The sequence below is a fragment of the Pavona decussata genome, unplaced genomic scaffold, assembly GCF_977016875.1.
Source record: "Pavona decussata unplaced genomic scaffold, jaPavDecu1.1 SCAFFOLD_260, whole genome shotgun sequence".
Taxonomy (NCBI): Eukaryota; Metazoa; Cnidaria; class Anthozoa; order Scleractinia; family Agariciidae; genus Pavona; species Pavona decussata.
The window spans coordinates 1,347,539-1,372,137 of record NW_028145663.1 but is presented as its reverse complement, the minus strand read 5'-3'; the positions used below and the strand labels follow the sequence as shown (position 1 = coordinate 1,372,137).

General features: G+C 38.8%; 1 protein-coding gene, 1 long non-coding RNA gene and 1 pseudogene across 2 annotated transcripts; 1 reads left to right on the top strand and 2 right to left on the bottom strand.

The window, feature by feature from the left end:
* Positions 1–683: 683 nt before the first annotated feature.
* On the top strand, positions 684–22,134 carry LOC146456195 (elongation factor 2-like). The gene is made up of 13 exons (XM_085093359.1): positions 684–807; positions 1,064–1,084; positions 3,013–3,206; positions 3,813–3,997; positions 5,913–6,121; positions 6,362–6,595; positions 7,564–7,839; positions 9,146–9,318; positions 9,621–9,759; positions 10,944–11,171; positions 12,902–13,438; positions 19,038–19,170; positions 21,660–22,134. The coding sequence occupies exons 1-13, from the start codon at positions 805–807 to the stop codon at positions 21,851–21,853; spliced, it is 2,526 nt and encodes an 841-aa protein (XP_084949485.1). The 5' UTR covers positions 684–804; the 3' UTR covers positions 21,854–22,134.
* LOC146456196 (uncharacterized) lies at positions 13,449–16,282 on the bottom strand (annotated as a pseudogene).
* LOC146456194 (uncharacterized) lies at positions 21,772–23,413 on the bottom strand. The gene is made up of 2 exons (XR_014858846.1): positions 23,133–23,413; positions 21,772–22,736 (listed from the first exon to the last, which is right to left on the bottom strand). It is a non-coding gene; the product is annotated as an uncharacterized LOC146456194 (long non-coding RNA).
* Positions 23,414–24,599: the final 1,186 nt, after the last annotated feature.

Here is a 24,599-nt window from a genome sequence, read left to right as displayed (position 1 = left end):
CTGCGGTTCCTTGCTTATTGTTTGTTTTTATTTCCAGAACAAATAATCCAAAAAAGAACAAGGCAGATTTCATTGTTAGGGAAATACATTATGCTAATGTTTCCAAAGGACAGTTTCTGAAAGGGTGTGCGTTTCGAAATATTGGAATAATATATTTCCCTAATTGTGAAATCAGCCTTGCTCTTTTTTTGTTTGCATTATATTATTTGTTCTACAATTAATTTGTTGCTGATTAGAACATTTTAAAACTGCACCTAGTACAGGATCCGGTACTTTTATTTTGTCGCGGTGATCCTTGTAAACACAGTTACTGTTTTTATTTATTTATTTATTTTTTTTTCAGGGGTACTTTCTCATCCAAAGAGAAAGGAACAATTTGTTATCAATTTATTTCCGTTCTTTCAGCCATTTTGTTTATTTTTCACCACTTCCGCCGTTGGGATTAGTCTACCGTCTATCGTTTGCATTTGAAATAATTTGCTGATCCAGGTCTACCAGCAATCCGACACCACTCTTTGGTTTTGCAGATTTTAATTGTAAAGAGACAGGACCCGATATAGAGGTCGAAAAAATTCCACGGAAATGCGTGCTTCACCGCTGAAAAATGGCCGCATTGACATTGTTCTTCCGGAAACCCTCTTCCGGTTGCCGAAGACCTCGTTACCAATCACTTTCCTGTGCATGAAAGTGAGGCCCTCATTGCTGGTGATTGTGCAACTTCCCCCTCTCTCTTTCCTTTTACTCTCTGGGCGCCTTTAGAGCGGTAGTTTTACCTTGGTGTTTGCCAGAGACAACTCTACCATCATGGTGAGTAACCATCCTACCCCCATCGTCTTCAATCTGTAATATTTGGTGGCTGATGACTCAAACTGGGTTATAATTTTACATTTTTCATGAATGCATCGTATAAAATTCTGTATCATGGCGAAGTTTTACTTATTGTTGGCCGCCATTTTAATAGCCGGTAGTTTTTTAGAAAGAGTTCTACGTAATACCGTTTATGTTCCTTACTATCATTTTTTACTTTAAACTAATTGTTTTCTTTTCCATTTTTTTTTTCCAGCCGAACTTTACGATAGACCAGGTAAGACAAGGCAAAATTTGTACTCTTCGTTGTAAGCTATGTCGGCGATCATGTGAATTTAAGCTTAAACGTGGAAGTACAAAGGAAGTACGGTTGTTAAAATTTAGGGTTTATTCGATCTGTTTTATTGGTATTAACGTAATGTTTAAATCAAAAACTAGAAATCTGTATTCGTGATTTGTATGCAGTCACTACTTACACTCGACTGTATACACTAGCTATAGTGTATACATCTCTGAAAAAAATCGCGTGTTCCAAAAAAAATCCGAATTTTTCACTTTGAGCCTCTCTGGCAGTGAATTTCTTTCACAATTCCTTGCATTTTACTCACAGTTCCAACAAAGTCGCAGTGAAAGGGGCTTCGTTTCTCAAATCACGTCAACGTGCGTGTTAGCCAAGCAGTCGTACGTATGTTCACTTGTTCTGAGGACGCGTGATCGATTAAAATTGTTTGATTTAATGGGTCTTTTCTCTGCCAATTCAATTTAGCTAAAGAACATTTACATCTAATCAGAAACAGACACATCATAACAAATTATTAAATGAAAGCAAGTTGATATTGCTTTTGTGCATATATTCCCAAGGGGTTATGTATGTTTTCACTGAATGACATCTAGAGGATGTAAGGTGACTCCTTTGAAATAATAGTTGTCAGGAAAATTTTCTCAAACTTTCTCTGATTGTTCATTACTATGTACTATTTTGAGAAATGAAATAAAAATAGGTCACCATGTCCATGAAGGAGCTACAGTTCGTTCCATTTACCCCATAACCGCTTGCAATATTCGTTTCCAAAAATGAGTTTATTTGATCAGCTCTTGCCATGTCTGTTGTTAACAGAAGTTACATAAATAAAGCAAAACTGAGAAAAACAGGCTAAATTACAGAATACAGGGCCACTTATTTACATGATAATAGCATCTATTGTGTCGTTCTATTTTGTTATGTGTCGTTCTTATGTGTGTGGACCAAAGTGGCCCTGTATTCTGTAGTTGCTCCGAAAAACATTATACATCATTATACAGCAATTAAGGACAGTACTTACCAATACCAAAGTATTTTTCCACGGTTTAAGTCTATGTGGGAAAAGCAGATCATAGCCAGGGCTACTGGAATCCAAAAATAAAAAATTCGGAGTAACACGCATTTTTTAGAGATAATTAAGCAACAATTTTTCGAAAAAGTGCCAAAATACAAAAAAATGTATAGAATTTTTTCCCAAATTGGAGCTTAATTATCTCTGAAAAATGCTTGGTTACCCCTAATTTTCTCTTTGGATCCCAAAAACCCTTGCCAAGATCTGCCTTTTTCACGCAGTCATAAACCACATGAAAATGTCGCTGTTTTAGCAGGCACCACTGTAAACGAAAAAAATGTCTTGTTGCCTATCAAAGTGTTAAAACCGATTTAAACTATGGACAGTAAGAAATGACAATGTGCTTTGTTTAGTGTTTGGCATAAAGAACCAAAACTGCTCTGTTGGTATAGCGGTTTTCTTTCTTCACTCACTCTCTGGACATTTCATTTTGAAGTTGACTGACTTTTGGAGTAACAATGTCTTCTTTGATTGCTTATCTTATGACTGGGTCACATGGGTGTGGATCGCAATATTTTGACTGCTACACTACGGGTCTTCATCAGGCAGTATCACAGTTAACCCCTTAGAGAACAATGTATAGTCTGAACAATAAGGATCGAAAAATGACCAAAGTACAGTTCAAAATGCACTAATCACCGTCAGTCAACCACATGCTTTTTACGGGGCATTTTGATACACAGCCAGTCAATACCATTGCCTGATGCAGACCTGCAGTATGGTGTTGAAATGCCGCAAACAACAGTTGCGTGACACAATCATTCAAAGGTTAATTTTGAGCTATGTTGTCAAACCATGATGACTAACGTCTTTCACAACATGTCTGTGTTAGATTCGGGAAATCATGGACAAAAAGAACAATATCAGAAACATGTCTGTTATTGCCCATGTTGACCATGGTAAGTCAACTCTTACTGACTCCTTGGTCAGCAAAGCTGGAATTATTGCATCACAAAAGGCAGGAGAAACCAGGTTTACAGACACCAGGAAAGATGAACAAGAGCGCTGTATTACCATTAAATCAACGTGAGTGTTTCTTATTCATAGCCAAAGATTTTGGAATACAAGTAATTAACTCAGTTCACTTTTACTTGTGTCAGTATTGCAGATTTATAAGAGGGGTTTTAGGTCAAAAACCTGAGAAAGCTAGCTTGTTGAACTAATATATTTAAATTGAATGGTAAACTTTGGATTTGGAGAGAATCAGAGCTTTCCCCAAAAAAAATTCCTTATTGATACTCTGACTTTGAAAGTTATCTGGAACACTGTTGTATACTTAGACTTTTCTTGTAGACTGATGGTGTACCACTCATTTTGAACATACTATAATTATGATCAGTTTACTGCCAGTTATATTTTCTCATTGTCCAGCACTCTGGCCATTTTATTTTGTGCAGCTGTTACTCTTGGTTCTTGGTCACTGCGATGAAACTGTGGGTTCTTTAACTTACTGGTGTAAAATAAACACAAGACCTCAGCCTTGTAGCTGTTGCCCAATCACTGTGCTCAATTTTCCACGCTGATTTTCGTGCGTTCACAAAGGTGCATGCTAGGTACCATGGCCAGGTACATTGCCTGGGCACAGATGATTTTGCAATGCATTAAACTGTGGTGGTAACTTAATGATTCCAGGGCCATCTCAATGTATTACGAACTGTGTAAAGAGGATTTGGAATATATCCCTGCCGCAGAACGTGATGGCGAAGGCTTTCTTATTAACCTGATTGATTCACCTGGACACGTCGATTTCTCCTCTGAAGTGACAGCTGCCTTGCGAGTAACTGATGGTGCTCTGGTTGTTGTAGATTGTGTTAGCGGTAAGGGTCAAAATTCATGGAGAACTAACTATTTTGCATTTGTGGTCTGGAAAGCGAAAACGGACACTGACGGTTTTCCGTTTGACAGGCAAAAAAACGGATTGCAAGTGATGTTAAACGGATAGTAAACGGTTACCAAAAGCGTTTAAACGGATTCCAGTTCGGTTTAAACGGATAAATAAAAGCGTTAAACTGTTTGGCAAAGTCCAAAAACGGAATGACGTAAACATTAAACGGTTGCAGAATTTTTTCTAAACGTAAAGCTGAGAATGTTAAACGGTTGAAGAAAGTCGTTAAACAATCATAAACGGAGAGTTCAAAACGTTAAACGTTTCAATAATAAACAGTAAACGGTTTCAAAAGTTGATAAGGAAACGAATGTAAACAAAATTAATAATTTTGATCGACTGTTATCAAATACTGAAAATACATTTACTATAATACGTAAATACTGGAATCGTTTGAATGGACAAATTAAATTAAATGGACAAGCAAGCAGCGGAGTAGATGAAAAGCATGTGCGCCTTGAATTTGCCTAATATTGAAAACATGCAACTTCGCGGACTAGAGGTCATGTCCGTCTTTCAGTCGCCAACATCAACAATTTCTAAATGGCGTGCAAAACACTCTGATTTTGAAGGGTGAGAAAATTTCCACATTCTTCCGAGCATTGGTTGTATTTTAACTGAACTCACGTGCGACAAATGAAAGAAACGTCATCGTTTGAACTTTAAACAGGATTTATACAACTACTGTATAAAGTGGAAAGCGCTGAATAATGCCGAAAGCTAACCCGAGTCAAGTTTGAATTGAATAAAGCTTTTGTCCGACTTTCATTTGACTTTTTTTTTTTTGTTTTACTTAGTACCAGTTGAATCATTCATCTTGTGTTCGACTAGCGTTCAACTAGCGGCAAGTGTTTCCAGCGAGCGAAAACTATTTCTTGCATACCCTGGTTCCAGAGGCCTGTTTTACAGATAAATGGGAGAATATAATCCTAATAAATCAAAACTCGGCAGTTTGAGGCAACTATTTTGATGAGCATGGTGTTTTCGTACTTCCACAGGCTTCTTTGCAGTTGAAATCTATTTCTGGCAGGACGAAATGTACAACAGGCGTGCAGCGCTGTTGTGTTCGATGGATTTATTTCCCACTGAAAGTTATTTTACTGCGGCCACATATCGTGTAATTTCTTCAATGCAATCTTTCACAAAAAAAATTTCTGGAAGAAAGGGAAAAGATTCTGCAGAGATATTTCCGTCCAGTGAATATTGATGAACATTGCAGTTGAAATTTGAGCGGAAACTTTCCCGATGCATACAAATCTGCGTCAGTGAGGCCAGTGTGACAGATTGTTGGCATGACGAGCTTGGTTATTTGAACGATTGCTTGAGAGTTGTGAGCATGTAATTTACTTTAATGGAAAAACTAACCGGTAAACAAACGTTTTGCTTAAAAAGTTGAACGGATACTAGTTTCTTTTAAACAAATAAGAAGCGTTTTGTCCAAAAACGTTAAACAGATAAGAAACGTTTTGCCCAAAGTGTTTAACGGATGCTCTTTTTTTTAAATGGTCAAGAGAAGCATTAAAACGTTTCACCAAAATCATTAAACGCATGCGAGATTTTAGTAAATGGATAAGAAAAGCGTTTAAACGCTTGTGCGATCTGTTTAGATGTACGCTAAACTGATATAAACGGATTTTTCCGTTAAATGGTAAAGCATTAGTGTCCGTTTACGCTTTCCAGGTGACATTTTATTTTTTTAAACTGCTGTTACTAGAGGGCCCAAAATACTGCCTATTGAGATGCATTTGTTGTGACACAGTTGGATGTGATTGTATTCTCCTAGAATTATGATAAGCACCAAATGAAATTTTTAATCTTTTTTTTTTTTGGCCATTGTTTACCATTAGGTGTTTGTGTACAGACTGAGACAGTGCTGCGGCAAGCCATCAGTGAACGTATCAAGCCTGTTCTGTTCATGAACAAGATGGACCGTGCACTTTTAGAACTGCAACTGGAACAGGAAGATCTCTACCAAACTTTCCAGCGTATTGTGGAGAGCATCAATGTGATCATTGCAACTTATGCTGATGATGATGGTCCAATGGGAAACATACAGGTAAGAGTACAGTGTACTGTGTTGAAGCGGTTATTTAGCTTGGAGTTTGTAACACAATGGACACAAATCAGTTTAAAAAAACAAACCTTGAGCCATTCAGCTGAAAGCTTTTTCAACCGTGTTATATGATGCTGTGTAAACATGTTTATTTCTCAATGTGGAATTTGGTAATTTGTATAGTTTAGATTTGGGTTTTATTTTGGAGTGAAAGAGTTAACTTAAATGTGTTGAATCATTTAGGTCTCTCCAGCCAAAGGAACCGTTGGTTTTGGCTCTGGTCTCCATGGCTGGGCTTTCACCCTGAAACAGTTTGCAGAAATCTATAGCAAAAAGTTCAAGATTGAACCGCAAAAGCTGATGAGGCGTCTATGGGGAGATCAATTCTACAATCCAAAAGAAAAAAAGTGGGATAAAACTGGTGGTTCGGGGTATATTCGTGGATTTTGCCAGTTTGTGTTGGACCCAATTTTCAAGGTAAGATTAACCCATAAAGCATCACACCATTTTTCAGTAGTTTGCCAAATTAGTAGTTGGTAATTAAACAACCCCAGGTGCAATACAACTAGCAGCAGTTGCAATTAAAAGAGAAAAAACAACATCTTCTCTTGCTTAGATCTGGAAATTATTCCACCTGAGTAGGCCTCATGTACTCCTCTTTGATTCACCTTCCATACACTGTGTGCAACAAGAAAGCATCCATCACAAATTATTGTGATTTAGCTCCCCAATATCAAAGAACAAATTCTCCTCTCTTGTCCCCATACTTATCTTATTAATGTACTGGGAAGAATGTACTAAAATATCAAGAAAATTCACCTTGGGTGATCATATCCTTAAGCATTAATATTACAAGGAGAATTTTGATGCTGAATACTGTTAAGATTTAAACAGTTAGACTTGGCCTCCTAGACCAGGCGTTTGTTTGAGGCCTTGTTGAACATGCCTGCAGAAAAGTTACCTGTTTTAAAAGAGATTGACACGTAATCCAATGCACAGTTTTTTATTTGTTTCAATTGAAGGGGTGCGTGGAATAAGGCCCTAAGTGATTTCTGATGTAAGGTCAAATTCTCCTTTTGTTTCACAAGCAAATACAATGAAATTTGGAAGGAGAATCTAGCTTTTTATCAGAAGTCACTTAGGGCTTTTTTCCAGACACCCTCAAATGTAAATGGTAGTATTTAGAACCTAACATCCGATTTATCAGGGGATAAATGCAAATAAAAAAGAAAGAAGAATCTCCATAGTTGCCATTTTTTCTTCCTCCCTGTAATCCCTTCTTGCTTTTCCTGTTGCTATATTTCCACTTCAAAGTAAGATCTGAGGGAAACAATAGGGCTGCCCTGGACGGTCTGTGAACAAAACATTTATCCACGTACTGTAATACATATAACTGCAACGATTTTGTGCCTTTTATCATAGTTTATTTTGGGTTCTTTTTTCAGGTATTTGATGCAATCATGAATTTTAAGAAAGAGGAAACCAAAAAACTTCACGAGAAGCTGAACATCAAGCTCACTTCAGACGAGAAAGACGAAGAGGGGAAGAAACTTCTGAAGACAACCATGCGCAAGTGGCTTCCAGCAGGTGACGCTCTTCTTCAGATGATTACCATCCATCTGCCGTCCCCTGTGCAAGCTCAGAAATACCGCATGGAGTTGCTGTATGAGGGACCTAAGGATGATCCTGTTGCCTTGGGAATTAAAGGCTGCGACGCTGAGGTTAGTGTTGGGATGTTTGTTAATGCAAGTTTGCTGGTGATGTGCCTAGGGCCTGAGTTTGGAGGGAATGTAATTTGATAAGGCGTTGTGGTGTATTGGTTAGTGACTCTAAGTTTGGTAATTTAAGACAGGTCTTTATATAATGTTCTGCTATTTCCTTTGTGAAAATACCTTGATCTGCATCCTCTCTTTTTGCTTAGCTGTTTAAGGACAGTGTGTCCTAATACTGTCTTTCGAAGCTGACTTTGTCAGTATGTATGTAAACAAAACATTAACCCATTGACTCCTACACCGGCCAGAACGGGCCGTGCCTCGCGCATGCTTCGCGTGTGAAACTCGATAACTTCTCCCTCTCCTCCTGGGGGATTTTTCGTTCTGAAAAGGTCACAATACCTGGTAGAATGATAAACCAATCAGAATCTGTCTTTTGCGCATATTTTAAGGCATTTTAGGGGGTAGGGGAAAGGATCCTTCTGAACCTAACGCATGGAGCTGAGCAAAATTTCAAAATGGTGCTGCGCGTGAATCGGTCCTCAAGTTTCAAGATGTGTTTTTTTCATCTTTTTAAAGCAAGTACATCTTTTTTAAGCTCACAATGGAAAGGAATAACCGTGAACTATAATCTACCGCCAAAAAAGAGAACTGATCTCTTCAATTTCCACACCACTACCAAAATATAGCTCAAAAATTAAAACCAAACCGCGAGCTTCAAACAGACTTTATAGACGCAAACGTGCCCGAATTTACTGTGAGTGATCACTTAGAACAAACACGGAGTGTCTTCAAATTTTACATGCGTGTTTGCACGCACGCAAAAAAACTGAAAGTTTTTTGCCTCTAATGGCAAATGTATTGTTTATTTCAATAAAATGTTTTGTTGGAAAAGCTTTTTGTTGATTCTTGTGTCTTTGTCAATTCATATATGTGTTTGAGAAGTGACAGATGCATAAACAAAAAAAATTTGCATAAGGGGGTTGAAATTTGATATGCCAAAGGTCTTCATCAAAATGCCGTGAATTTTAGCCATTTTTGCGTTCAAGTGTGTTTTTCGGCAAATGATTAATAGGTAACCATATTATTTTACGTCAGAAAACATTTGTTTAATCATTCCAGTTTAATATACAGTTAATTTTGGAAGCCAACAATATTTCTTTACCTACTGCGCATTTTGGTGAATTTATTCGGTCTCGGAAGAATTGAATTGATGCGAAACATATGGAAACACGAGAGGAGTCAAAGGGTTATATTAATCTTTGAATTGTCTATACTTGTGTCTCACCGACACTTTCTCCCATCCTTCCTGTAGGCACCACTGTGTTTGTATGTCTCTAAGATGGTTCCCACTGTTGACAAAGGTCGTTTCTATGCCTTTGGCCGTGTGTTCTCAGGAAAAGTGGCCACTGGTTTGAAAGTGCGTATCATGGGCCCAAATTATGTTCCAGGCAAGAAGGAGGATTTGTATAACAAAAACATCCAGAGGTTTGTTAATATTAATCTTAGCCAGTGCATGCATTAGGAAGTAGAAACATTAATTAATTTAATTATTTGATATTACATCGCAAAACATTTCTAGCAACGGTTATTTACATGGCAAAACATTTAAATGAAAACAAAAAAGAATCAATGCATTCAGGAAAAGAATTAAGTTGTTCACTTAGTTCCCTGCAAGTAGCAAGTAGTAGTCAGTGTTTTTACATGTGTGATCAACTTCCTCAATGACCTTATTTATCACGCAGACTTGCTCTTTCTGTTTACTTTAATCCTCTTTCATTTTCAACAAGGACTATTTTGATGATGGGCCGCTATACTGAAGCCATTGAGGATGTACCTTGTGGAAACATCGTGGGTCTAGTCGGAGTGGATCAGTATTTGGTTAAGACTGGCACTATTACCACCTATGAACATGCCCACAACTTGAAGGTCGGTACAGGCTGAAAAAAAAAAAAACACTTGGTGATGGGACACTGAATGTGAACATTTCCAGGGGCAGGTAGTGGGGACAAAAAAAAATTCAAAACAGGTGGGAAAAAATTTGTGAAGAGGAGTAGAGAGGAAAAGTAAGAGCCCCTGGGGACAGACTCTTTACAAATCAGGAGCCATTGGTTGCTCGGCTATTTTGGTCCGTAAGAGTCTCTCCAGGGGCCATACTTTTCCTCTCTATTCTTCTTCGTCAAATATTCCCCATCCCTTTCAACTTTTTCCTCATCTTCATCATCTTCCTTATCTGCTTATGCCTCTTTCCCTTCAAGAAACTCGAGACTGGACCAAAATCTCATCAGGCATCTTGACAGTCAATTTGAGAAGTGAAAGGGTTGTTCAGTGGTTTGTTGAAATCAAGGGTTAGCTTGTGACAATAGACCATATTTATATATTTCTCATCATTGAACTGGATCTGGTTTGCAATGGTGGCTCTTACAGGAGAATATATTCAAAATATGTGTATGTAACAATATTCCCCAAACAAGGAGTTACGCCATGAAAGGACAAGCCCCTCCTTCATTTCACACTTTTGTAGACATGAGATGCAAATTTAGACACTCCTCATTCGTGGCAAGTTATTGACTCGAGCATCATTTGAAATAATATACTTCAAAATTTCATAATCTCACCACAGAAATACAGTATAAGATACCAAGTTCTAATTTGTTGAACATGGTTTAGCTCAACTGTATAATTACGCAGGATATTACCTGCAGGATATTTACCCTTGTCTAAATTTCACTGGCATTTATTTTCCCCTGTAGTCCCAAATGTGGGTCTTTCAATTATTAATCCGTTGAACATTCATTCCAGTTCAATACGGAGGAAACGAATGTGGTCTTTTGGAATCCAACGCATCTTGTTACCTTTCAGGGTTCACTGATTGTTGACAGATTAAAATATATCTTTATTTGTATAGATTTTGTTTTGGATGTTGTGTGTTATTGAAAAGCGCAGCACTTGAGGAGAATTTGGGCAGAAAGGAGTATTTATTGAGGTTAAATGATGCACATTTTAAGGGAAGAATGATTGTTTCTCACAAGCGAATTTTCACCCAAGTGAATTTTCTCTGTCCAATTGAGTTTCTCTCTTTGCAATAAATCTCTGTGATTCGGATTTTGCAGATGATGAAATTTTCAGTGTCACCAGTGGTTCGTGTAGCCGTGGAACCAAAGAACCCTTCTGAATTGCCAAAGTTGGTGGAAGGTCTGAAGCGACTGGCTAAGTCAGATCCTATGGTACAGTGCTCAACTGAAGAGAGTGGAGAACACATAGTTGCAGGAGCTGGGGAGCTGCATTTGGAAATCTGTCTGAAAGATTTAGAGGAAGATCATGCTGGTATCCCACTCAAGGTGACTGACATTGAAACTCAATGTTGTGTATAAGCCTTCGTGGTTTTGTTTTGGTTTCCTCGCCATTTTTTACCTTCAACTCAAAAACCCGTATTTTGTATTGTAATTTGTAGTGTGCGTAGTGTAGCAAAATAAAAAAAATAATAATGTAAAATGTAGAGTTGAACCTCCTGTAAGTGAAAGCCTCAGGACCACATTCAAGGAGGAGGTCAGTGTTCGACACTAACTTTCCTGCTAAATTGCCCTTTGGGCAACCAGGTCTCTATTTTTTGTTGCCTAGCGTATTTTTTGGTTGCCCAAAAAAATCGCCAGCTCGCTTCGCTCGCCGTTTATCCCAGGGAAATACGAAGCGTAAATTTGGCCGCTTGGAGCCTGGGTACAGTAAATTTACCAACATTCTTTGCGGGTTAAAAAAACATGGCGGCCACTATTTTGTGCACAGTGTTTCGTGCTCGTTTCGTTGTATCTTGTTCAAACTAATATGTATCATTTTTCAATCTACGGCTAACGGGTATGAAAATATCCCAAGGTAGGTACCCATATTAACACAATAAATAAATTGACAGCAAAGAGTTTTCAGTTCGCTTTATTTCCTGCTGGACACACTGTGGACAGGAGCAAAACATCTGCTTGCCCTATCGGGCAACTTTTACCGTAGTTTTACTTGCCCATTGAATCATTTTACTTGCCCCGGGCAATCGGGCAAGCGTTAGTGTCGAACACTGGAGGTTAAAATTTGTTCGTAGCTAGGACCACTGAACTTAAAGTGCCCCTAACCCTTCAATTTGTTTTCTTTTGGTAGATTTCCATATCTGTGAAGAACTCATTTTCGAAATTTTTTTTTAGAAATATTGAATCCTTTTCTTTTTACGAGCGCTAAACATTACTGAAATTTTTATATTTTTGCGCGCTTTAAGCCCTGCTGGACAAATTTTTGTCTCGTGGGCTCATTAGGAACAAGCCAATGAGAAGCGTCCGATATTTGACACTTTCTTAGCTGTGACGTAAGAAAAGGACACCAGAAGGATTCAGAAGGAATCTTATGCACGCTGATTCCTTTCTCTACATTTCGAGAGTTGCTGCATCCAAAAACTACACATTTTCCAACCATTTTTTCTGTTTACAATAAGCATTACCGCGAATCTTCGGATATTTTTGCACAATGTCCTTTTCTTACGTCACGCTCCATACTTGGCCGAGTGGGGGACTAATGCCAACGATAGGTGAAAATATCAACAAGACTGCCTTCACTTCTACCGCTCGTAAAAAAAAGGATTCAATATTTCTCAAAAAAATTTTCGAAAATTAGTTCTTGAAAGATATGGAAATCTACCAAAAGAAAACAAATTGAAGGGTTAGGGGCACTTTAAGTAAGGTGTCTGTAAGTTGAGGCACAACTGTAACGTAGTAATCATAATAATTAATAATTTACATTTATATAGCGCAAACCTCTATATGGATATATTCAGTTGCACTTCACAATATTGAAGGGTAACTAAAGCTATTAACTGTGATGCAATATTTGAGTAATTCACAAAATTAGCAATTAGTAATAAACAACCCCATGTGTAGTACACACACATAGACAACTTACATGCACGGGGTAAACACTACTTTGGTCTGGAATAGTTAGAATTTCTAATAGTTTGTCCTTGAAGCCACAGAACTCCTTCTTTTGATCTCCTGTAAGAAGAACACACATGACAGTCTTTGTCTTTTCCTTTGCATAGAAATCAGATCCAGTAGTGTCATACCGTGAAACAGTCACTGAAACGTCCAACCAAACCTGCCTTTCGAAGTCACCAAACAAGCACAACCGCCTGTTCATGACAGCTACTCCTTTCCCTGACGGGCTGGCTGAAGATATAGACAATGGAGATGTGTCCCCCAAGCATGAACCAAAAGCTCGTGGCCGTTACTTGGCAGAGAAGTATGAATGGGATGCGAACGAAGCACGCAAGCTGTGGTGCTTTGGTCCTGAGGGAACTGGTCCAAATATGGTCATAGATGTCACCAAGGGGGTCCAGTACTTGAATGAAATCAAGGACAGTGTCGTGGCAGGATTCCAGTGGGCAACAAAGGAAGGTCCTCTTTGTGAAGAAAATGTGCGTGGTGTGAGGTTCAACATCCATGATGTGACTCTTCATGCGGATGCAATTCACCGAGGTGGTGGTCAGATCATTCCAACTGCTCGTCGGTGTTTCTTGGCTTGTATGTTGACTGCCAAACCAGGTCTGATGGAACCGGTTTATAAGTGTGAAATCCAGGTGAGAGGAAAATGGTCTGTGTATAGTAGGAGTCACTACTCAAGCTTTGTTAATGTCCCAAGTTCACATAATATCAAATCTAGTTTGTGAGGTTTTCAAGACCAAAACAAGTTTTGTGAACTCAATCTCATGATTATGATCAACCATTAAACCATTATTATTTTCTCTTAAAAAAATTGCAAGCAAGGTTCAACTCTCATTTTTTTTTTTTTTACAGCGGTTACCAGTAACACGTGACCTATCACTTTTAAAAGACTCCAATAAAGTTGAGTTTTGGTGGACATCAGTCACAGAAAAGCCGTTGAAATTATTTTAAATTCTGAGAACATTTCAAGGCAACAGAACCAAGAAATGGGCAGTTTTATCCACTGTCAGATGGTAAACTTTATGAAAGTTGATTTCCAAGTCAGTTTATTTAAAAGAATGGGCATTGTTTAGATGAAGCCGTAGTTTTTGTTTTTTGGAACTATTTTGAATTGCGAATCAACAAGTTTTTCGAAATTGATTTAACTATAAAAGTTAACGTTAAAAGAGAACGACGTTTCGACCGTCCGACGGTCATTTTCAAGTTCAAAATGAGAAGTAAAATATGTGCTTATATACAATTGTGAAAAAACTAATGATATACTGACTTAAAAAGCTCTAAGATATTCACATCTAAACAATATCAAAAATAATAGCGTGAATGATAAATACAAAGGAACGCTAAAAACGATAAAAGGTATTTAAAAGGTATTTAAAAGTGAAATAGTTAAACAAATAACTTCGCGCGGATCGAGTCGCATTGTTTGTTCAGTTTCAGCTTTAGGTCGCGAATAAACAACATCTCGAAGATCAAGCAGTCGAGTTTGCTCTGACACTTTCTCAGGATTCTGAAGTTGCTTTTAATGGTCTCTGGATCCTGTCCATGCTCGTCCTTTACATGATTGCCAATTGCAGATCGTTTGTGTTCCTCCACACGTTGATGCAAGTGTCGACTCGTGAAGCCAACATAGTCTGCATCGCACAGACCACATTTGAAATAATAAACAACGTTTTGTTGATTCACAATGGGAGGTTTATGTTCCTTTGGTTTGATTTTGCTCTTAATCTTCTGGCTTGTGTAGACAGGATGGACATCAGCATCGATCTTTCGGCTGAGATCATTAAGTTGGTGTCTTACCGCGTTCGCCGATTTCTGGTCTTTGAAAGGTAGGACGATTCTGACGAGAGCTCGTTCGTCGGATACCCGTTGTTCAGGACATGCATTCTCAGTAACTTTCGTTTCAATAAAATGTGTGATGGTGTTCTCTACGACGGTTTCAGGATAATGCAAGCGAGAAAAAATCCCTTTAAGACGTTCACATTCCTGATGGAAAAAATGCCAATTCGAAGAGAGTTTGAACGCCCGGTTTAACATTGTTTTCAGCAGAGAATGTTTGTATTTCATGTCAACATGGCTTTGGTAGTGCAGTAAAAGCCCAGTATCGGTTGGTTTCCTGTAGACCTTCGTGTCTAGTCGGGGGCCATTTTCTGATAATCACCATTCCAAGAAAGGGAAGTTTGCCGTTGTCTTCGAGTTCCATTGTGAAACTGAGGGGTGGATTTCATTCAGTGTCGACAAGAATTCAGAGGCAGATGAAACATCGGGCATTTTGCTGAGGGTGTGATCGACATAGCATTTATAGAAAGCGGGCATCTTGTTTTGGTTTGTCAATTGTTCTTCGATATTGCACATAAATGCATTTGCCATGAGTGGCCCAAGTGGAGAGCCCATAGCAACTCCGTCCACTTGTTCGTACAGATTTCCTTCAAATTGAAAAAGCTGATTCTTTGTAGCAACCTCTAACAACTCTATAAGGTTGGTTTTTGTGATGTTAAGGTCGTATTGCTTGTTGAACCAATCGTCTTTAAAAGCTTTCTCCGCTAGGATTTCAATTGTTTCATCCACTGGCACGTTTGTGAAAAGAGATGAAACATCGTATGACACTAAAATATCGTGTTCGTCGATTTTCATCCCATGTAGATCATCAGCAAACGAGAAGATGTCATTAACGGTATGGTCATTGACGGACAAAGGTTTTAACTTTTGATCCAGCCACTTAGCAAGTTTATAGTTGTAGGTTCCTGTCGCTGACAGGATTGGACGCACGGCTAGTTTCTTCTTATGGGTCTTCGGTAATCCATACAGGTGTGCGAGCCTAGAGCCCTTTTGGATCAGTGAGTCGGCAACGGGTTTGGGTAGAATTCTTTTCACGATGGAGGACAGTTCCTTCTCCTTTTGAAGCAATGGGTGGTAATGCTTTGGAGGCCTTCCCTTTGTTTTTGGTCTTTCAAGGCTGATGGGTATAAATTTTGATTCGTCACTGATTGATGATTCCTTCAGTAGGCTAACATACTCTGATTTGTCCATGACCACGACTCCCGAGCCCTTATCTGGGCGTGTGATTACGATGTCGTCTCTCTTCTTCAGCTGACCTATCGCTCTTAGCATTGATTTTGGTGGTGTCGGGCCTTTCCTCTTGATGTAATTAAGGGCAATAGAACGTAGCGTTGCAGCTGCTAACTCTTTGTTTTCATCGCTTAATTTTGGTTCTAGTTTCCAGTAGGCTTTTTCAAAGGTTGCCTGTATTTCCATTGGCGAAACTGGTTGTGGAAGAGCGAAGTCCAGGCCACGGCATAAGGCAAGCTTCTGGAAGAAGGAGAGCTTATATGAAGATAGATTCTTGATATGCGCGTCGATGTCAGTGTTGTTGCTGAGAAGCCTCGAGATCTTTTTTGTGTGACCGTTCATCAACAGAAGGTATTGTTCTTTGCGGAGAGCGACGATCGTTCTCAGAATGCAGGCGAAACGAAGAGGAGGACATTTTCCACGGATCTCGTTGTTTATTATTGTGTCTACGGCTTCTAGAGAAGCGTAGACACTATGTCATCGGGTTGAGTGAAAGAGTGTAAGAGTGTAAATGCCACAGGAATCCCAAATGGAATCCTATCGAAAGCCGACGCTAATCCTCGACTGACCGAGATCTAAGCGATTGTATTTCCGGATCAGGACAATGGCGACAATACGGTAAATGATGTTTTCCGATGTTGATTTGCTTTTTACAAATAGTTTAAGTGATGATTTGAACCAGAATTCTGTAACTTCTGTAATTTTCATCGCAAACGTGCCCTAATTTACTGCGAGTGATCGCTTTGAACAAACACAGAGTGTCTTCAAATTTTACATGCGTGTTTGCACGCACGCAAAAAAAAACTGAAAGTTTTGGCCTCTAATAGCAAATGCATCGTTTATTTCAATAAAATGTTTTGTTGGAAAAGCTTTTTGTTAATTTTAGTGTCTTTGTCAATTCATATATGCGTTTGAGAAGCGACAAATGCATAATCAAAGACAATTTGCATAAGCGGGTTGAAATTTGATATGCCAAAGGTCTTCATCAACATGCCGTGAATTTTAGATATTTTTGCGTTCAAGTGTGTTTTTCGGCAAATGATTAATAGTAACGATATTATTTTACGTCAGAAAACATTTGTTTAATCATTCCAGTTTAATATGCAGTTAATTTTGGAAGCCAACGATATCTATTTATCTACTTCGCATTTTAAACCGCTGCAGGAAAAAGTTAATTTATGCGAAAACTATGGAAACACGACAGGAGTCAAAGGGTTAAAGAATGCTACTTGCCATTCATAAGTTCAGTATAGATTAATTAATAGTTTCTGTTGCATTTTATGCCTATGTTTCAGGTTAGAACTTTGCTTTCAGTACTTTATGTTTAGAACTTTGCTGGATTGCTTTCAGTACAAAGTTGTGGTTCACGTTGTAAGATTATATAATATATTGTTTATGTTAGAATAAAGTTAGTTCAATCTCTTCTTACAAAATGTTGTGGTAAACGATACCAGCTTAATCTCAATCTCACCAGTATTCTGTGCAACATTTTTACAACCATTTTTTTTATCTCTATCCTATTTCCACTCCTCCCTCCTCGTTTTCATTTCAGTCGTATTTCCCTTTTCTTCAATTCTTTTATATCACATTTCTATACCATAACTGCAGTAGACACATGCAGTCTGAGACTGCCTATTTTTTCAAATGTGGTCTGTGCGATGCAGACTATGTTGGCTTCACGAGTCGACACTTGCATCAACGTGTGGAGGAACACAAACGATCTGCAATTGGCAATCATGTAAAGGACGAGCATGGACAGGATCCAGAGACCATTAAAAGCAACTTCAGAATCCTGAGAAAGTGTCAGAGCAAACTCGACTGCTTGATCTTCGAGATGTTGTTTATTCGCGACCTAAAGCCGAAACTGAACAAACAATGCGACTCGATCCGCGCGAAGTTATTTGTTTAACTATTTCACTTTTAAATACCTTTTAAATACCTTTTATCGTTTTTAGCGTTCCTTTGTGTTTATCATTCACGCTATTATTTTTGATATTGTTTAGATGTGAATATCTTAGAGCTTTTTAAGTCAGTATATCATTAGTTTTTTCACAATTGTATATAAGCACATATTTTACTTCTCATTTTGAACTTGAAAATGACCGTCGGACGGTCGAAACGTCGTTCTCTTTTAACGTTATTTTGAATTGCTAACCATAATAATTTTGCAAAATTAGCAATGCGGGCAAGTGAGCAAATTATCATGTGCGGTGAAAATTAAAATTTTAATTCGATAATATCTTTTATTTTTGCTTCATCTGGCTCAGAAATCAATTTGAATAAAGTTTTACCTTCCCTTAGCGAGGTAAAATTCTCAGTTTCTTGCCGGGTTTGCCTCGGAATCTTGTCAGAATTCAAAATAATTTCAATGGCTTTTCTTTGATTGACGTCCACCAAAAGGTAACTTTATCCAACTCTTTTAAAGATGGTAGGTCGCGTGTTATTGGTAACCACTGTAACCAAAGACATGTAAAGTTTTGTGCTTAATGCAACTTTTCAATGTGTTCCTCCTTCGTTTTAGTTGTTTTGTGTGCTTGTCCAATAACACTCTGTATTTTACTAATTTAAGATTCTGGAGAGATAGTTCTGTATCCAGTGAATATTGATGAACATTGCAGTTGAAATTTGATCATGCACGCATATTTTTTCCGATGTATGCAAATTTTTTTCAGACGACGCCAGATAGTCTGATGTCATTCATACTTTGTTTGCGCACTGTTGCCAGGCAACAGCACGGACACCTTCACGGAAATATATAAACATTTATATAAATATATGTTCGGCTCGAATTCGCACGGCTTAGCTCCCGAGCACGGCCTTCGGCGGGCCTTTGGCCTGACAAATTTATTAACCTCGCTTCGCGAGGAACAACAAGTTTTATTACCAGATTAAAAAGTTAACAAAGTTTAACTTAATTTACAACATAATATATTAATACAAAAGAGGTAACATTTACTCCGAATAACTGAAAAGCTAATTGAGCTGAGTAAAACTTAATAATGTTCAAAATGTCCTCTGCAAAACGGCAATGTGCAATGACCAAAGTAAGTTTCTGTGGAGAATGTGAACACACAACCTAACTTGAACACCACTCCTACCAATTTGGTTTGGATATCAACATTTTAATCCTTTTGTTTGTTTGTTTGTTTGTTTGTCTGTTTTTTGTAGTGCCCAGAGAGTGCAGTTGGAGGCATCTATGGTGTGCTTAATAGGAGACGAGGTGTTGTTATTGAGGAGGGCCAAATAGCAGGAACCCCCATGTTTTTGGTCAAGGCAAATCTACCAGTTAACGAGTCATTTGGTAAGTGACGTTCATATACATACAACCTTTTTAAGCGGGGTAACAGTTAAAGCCACAAGCTTGCGGGGCGGTGTATAGCATAAAACCCAAAACAGAACAATAGTATTATGAATACAGTAATCTAGATAACAATAATAAAAGTTAAACCCCCAGTGTTTCCCCCAGTGCCCTTATTTCAATAGTAGACATAATCTGTATCCCTGTATTGAGTTGCTGCAGGTGCCTCGCCCCCCACGCCGACTGAGTGAAAGCTTTGACGTTACTTTGTGGTATTAGCATCTCATGCACAAGTCATTCAAGAAAAAAAATCCTTCATTTACATGTACAGATGTTAGGTAGTTCTGCGGAGTCGACTTTAAAGGGACAGAGTCGTGAACTTTGATCATTTCAGCTCTCAAAATTCTATTGTTTTGGTTTAAAGGAAGCATGTCCAATCACTGCGTAAGGCTCTCTAAGATTATGTAAAAACTGTCACAGAATTAATCTTTAACATTTTCTTGGCCGTATCACTGGCAGTGCGAAATTCAAGATTATTTTATCAGCAAAGGTGTTTTAATTCTAGGTACCTCGTCTTGCATAATAAGTATAATAAGCGAGAGTTGAACACATAAAAAGGAAGCTGGAAAGAAGCATGGATGGGCAAAATAAAAAAAAAATGTTGATTAACTTGAAAAATTGCAACCCAATTTTTTTCAAGTTCATCTCAATCTGTCTGATCTCTGATGTTCAAGAATGGTCTTTATATGACTTTGTATTGGTTTTGATTTCATCAAGAAAACCCAAGCAGCATAGTGGCATAATGGCGAGGTCACAGAAATGCTGTTTCACCAATGATAAGTGAGTTTTTTAGTCAGTGACACAGCATACTCACAAACAAAAAAAATTGCGTTTTCTCCCAACGGGAGTCGAACCTGTGACCACTCAGCTACAAGAGACTTCTGGGAGCTAAGGCCATTAATCTAGGCTCATTTGCCAAATATCCTCCATACTGCTAAGATTTGAATGTCGTTGTGTGATATATGAGTCGTAAGATAAATGTGATGGTGTATTTTAAAGTGCCTTGGAAGAAAAAAAATTTCGTATTTTTGACGCTTTTTGTGTCCTGATTATGAAATGACAAAAGAAATTTGACAAAATCATCTAAAACCGATATTTTTCGCCCTCCAAAGAACCTCAAATTTCACTAAATCCTGTCCCGTGGATTGGGAACGAGTCTTTGCTCAGGACAATGCTAATGACATGGCAAATGCCTCAAAGAGTTGTTTACTTCTCAATTATTTCCTACGTCACAGCTTTGTAATACATCGTTTAGGCCGCGCAAGATGGAGACACTTTTAGGCGCCAGATTTAAGACTTTCGGTTCAATTTATTTCGCGTTGTGTATGTTTTACCGCCTAAAACCTATGATTAAGAATCAGAAAATAATAAACTATGATATTAGAACAAGAATTTTTTTACTTCATAGGCTCTTTAAGCCTGGTAAATAAACGAGAGTGATGTATCCATTCAGTCACTGACAGGGCCATACTCTGAAAGTGGAAGTCCAAGTTCTCTCAACAGGAGTTGAACCAATGACCTTCCCTCATCCCTTGTTACTCAAACAATGAGCTGCAGCAAGGCTATAAAACATACAAACTTGGCCAATTGGTTTCGGGGCACTTGGCGTTTTTTACAAGATTTGTTGTAAAATTACACAACTACCGAAAGTTCAAGGTCCCAAAAAGAATCTTAGAAACTTATTCCCCCCTCCCCCTAAACAATGTTGAAGTTGATAAAATGTACAAGATTTTCGAGCCATGTCTGACTCCTGACTCTCAACATTGTTTAGGGGGGGGGGGGGGGGGGAAGAATTTTCATGTTTTTAAGTAAATAGAGGCGAAGTGCCCCGAAAGTTCTGGCCAGGATTGTAGGTTCATGCGATGTACAACCTGCATTCTGCTAGGATTTGAATGTGTGTACGTCACCAATGCGAAGGAAAAAACAATGAGTCACTAGGAGCATAGAATAAACTGATGTGAACATTGTCATTATGTCATTACATTGTAAACCAAGCTTGAGATTCGATGTTCAAGGAAGCGTAAGTCTTACAGGAGTAGGGGATGGCACAGAGGAGAGAGCACTCGCCCCTCCCACTAATGTGGCCTGGGTTCTGTTCGCAAACTTGGAATCATATGCAAGTTGAGTTTGTTGTTGGTTCTTTTCCTTGCTACAAGAGGTTTTTTTCCGTTTTTTTCCTTTTCAAAAACCAACATTTCCAAATTCCAATTTGATCTGGAATCTGAGGGGAACAGGTTTGTCAGTAATAACAGACTGTTCTGTAAGTGTCACCCTTGTTAAACAAAGTTGAGTTATTATTATTATCATCATCATCAAGTCGTGTATAGTAGTTCAATTATATTGTCATGCCACTTGTGGGTCTATTTCACATCTTTGTAGTGCTACAGTATGCTTTTGTGCCCTGATTGTTGGTTGGTTGGTTGTGTGTGTAGGTTTCACTGCAGATCTCCGATCCAACACTGGTGGTCAGGCCTTCCCACAGTGCGTGTTTGACCACTGGGCAGACATGAATGGCGATGCTACAGATTTTACCTCAAAGCCTGGATTGATTGTGCAGGCAACAAGGAAAAGGAAAGGTCTCTCTGAGGAAATACCACCTCTGGACAGGTTCCTTGACAAATTGTAACATCGTTGCTTATATGCTTAAGAATAAACAACAGTTGAATCAGTGGACACAGGGTCTGTTGTAGTCACAAGAAAACAAGCATCAAGGTTCTTGTGCTCCTTTTATTTTAAGGACTACATGTGCCTTAACTCCGTTTTCATCAGTGGAAATGGAAAACACAATCTCTTGTAGTTTATTAAAGTCATCTTGCTTGCTGCGATGGTATAAAAATAAAGAGGGCAAGAAATTTTAGAGGCTGTCTCAAAGCAGCCAGAGAATTCAATAAAATGCCATTTAGCTTTGCTGTGGCTATGTGTTTTGTGGTCCATACATGGAAGTTAACTCAACACTCTCTCTTTGGCTTGGTTAGAAGATCTCAACCTTGTGCCCAGGGTCTTTGCGATATTCAAAATGGCGGTAAGCTTAAAAAAATACTCCAGGAATTTAGTATTTTGTCACGTGACACTTGTCTTGGCTACACTTTTTTCACAAAAAATTATGGTGACAGCCATGTTTGATCTTGTAAAGAGTGTAGGGAAGGCAAAAATCAAGTGTGTCGTCACAAAGTATGCCACAATTCGTGAAGTATTTTTGCAGCATGTTCCAGGATCTTTTTGAGTATTGCTAAGACTCCGTGAACGAGGTTGAAAAGATCTTGATGCTTTAACTCCATATGGGTTCAATGATCACAAGATAAATAATTATTGTTTAAGCAAATTCTCAGAACTTGTGCCATAAAAGATATCCTGAGCATGGCAAGGACAATAATTTATGTATATTTGTGCTTAAAGGATTAGTTGGATCCTGCAAGATCGGGGTAAACCCTACACCAATGATCTTTTGGCATGCTGTTAAATAATATATTTTAGAGAGGGTAGCACCACGCTGTCTCAAGGTTCATTGCCTGATTTCATACCGTGGGGGTCTGGGTACGAGTCTGTGTATTATGGGTTATGGGACTCAACACCCACATAGCCGGAAAGCGCACACCGCACTTTACAACATTTCCAGGTTTGGTGTTAATCAAGCTAATATTAGGAAAGATACAGCCATTCAAAAACTCCAAGTTTTACTAAGAAATGTATGGAACGCCGGACGTGTGTCCGGCGTTCCATACATTTCTTAGTAAATTTTTAAGTTTTTGAATGGCTGTATCTCGCCTACTATTAGCTTGATTGACACCAAACTTGAGGATGTTGTAAAGTTCGATGTGCTCTTTCCGGCTATGTGGGTGTTGAGTCCCATAACCCATAATACACAGACTCGTACCCAGACTCCCACGGTATGAAATCAGGCATACGGTGGCCCTCGACTAAAAATAACTATTTGCATTTAACCCTTGAACAAATTCAACCATCTTGTTCCCATACTTTTCATATAAAAGTACTGGGGAGAAGTTATTAAAAGATCAAGAAAACTCTTCTTGGCTGATCATGCCCTTAATTCTCATGACCTCAGGGGTTGAATAAGAATTGACATTACAAGGAGAAATTTGATGTTGATCACTGTTAGGGCTTAAAAGGGGTTGAGTAAAATAGTGTTTCAGTGATGTAGAGGGCGAAAAGAGAAACTTGCCGAGCACTGCCTAGGACTAGCCCCTCGGGGTGGGGGGGGGGGGAGAGAGGAGTGAGGAAAGTACCCCTCCCCCTCCCACTTTTCTTGTTTATCTAGCAATGCTGACTCTTGCTAGCTGCATGAATATTTCTCTTTCAAGTCAAATTTTGAAGCCAACAAAATTTTGTCGGTAATGTTCATGAGATAGGTGGTGTCTTCGAGAACCGCCCTACCCCAGACAAGGTGGTTCCCCTACGAACAAACTTTTTATGACCAGTTCCCTAAACTCCCTTTTCCGTATTAAAGTCGGCTTCAAACTGAAGTTGATGTTGACAAAAACCCTCCGTTCTTTCCACTCATTAAGGGACTGGTCAAAAAGTAAAGGGTGGGCCGGATCAGAGAGGGGGTGGGTCATCAGTTTTTGAGCCCTTTGTAAGGGTTGGATCGTGCAGTTTTCAGATACCCATGAGGGCTGGGTCATCCTATTTTAAGAGGAATGGACATACATTTATCTGTCAACCTGTAGGTGAAATTTCAGTAGGAATAGAAAGCAGCATTCAAGCGTTCTCTGAGAAGTATGCGGTAGATCAAGACCTGGTAGTGAAAGACATGCATCACCTTGCATACCTTTACGTGATGAAACCAAAGAGAGAAAGAGGAAGAAGGGAGAAAGCAGAAAAAGAGAGTATTACTTGACCTATGAGGATGTAGAGTGGGGGAAACTCCTCTATGAGGATTTGCCGAGTCTGTTCTTAATATGTATATCGAACGTCACAAGCTGACAACTGGAAAGAAATCGACGAAAAAAACGAGCTTGACTTTGCGTCAGCTCACATTCAGTTGTCAGCAGCCATAGGCAGTGTATACACTGACAAAGACACAAGTGACTCTGAATCAAGTGTCAGCAGATCAGAAGCAAGTGAAGACAGTGGTCTGCAGCAAGTTGGTAAGGAGTGATACCTCCTATGATGGCAATATCCCCCTCGCAAAACTGGCTTCCAACAGGTGGAGTGACAGTGATGGCCGAGGCCGGAGGTTCATGATTTTGTCATACAAAAAATGTGGTTCCCTCGGATTACTTTGCAACCAAAAAATCCATGTTTAATAGGGGGTGGGTCATGTAATTTTCAACCTTCATTCAGGGGTGGGTCAGTCAGTTTTGTGCCAAAACTGAGGAGGGATGGGCCATGTGTTTTTTATGCATCACATTTCC

Excerpts from the sequence above, each read along its gene's own strand:
- LOC146456195 (XM_085093359.1), top strand. Across the intron at positions 7,840-9,145 it reads TTAAAGGCTGCGACGCTGAG|GCACCACTGTGTTTGTATGT; the intron begins GTTAGTGTTGGG and ends TCCTTCCTGTAG. Across the intron at positions 9,319-9,620 it reads TATAACAAAAACATCCAGAG|GACTATTTTGATGATGGGCC; the intron begins GTTTGTTAATAT and ends ATTTTCAACAAG.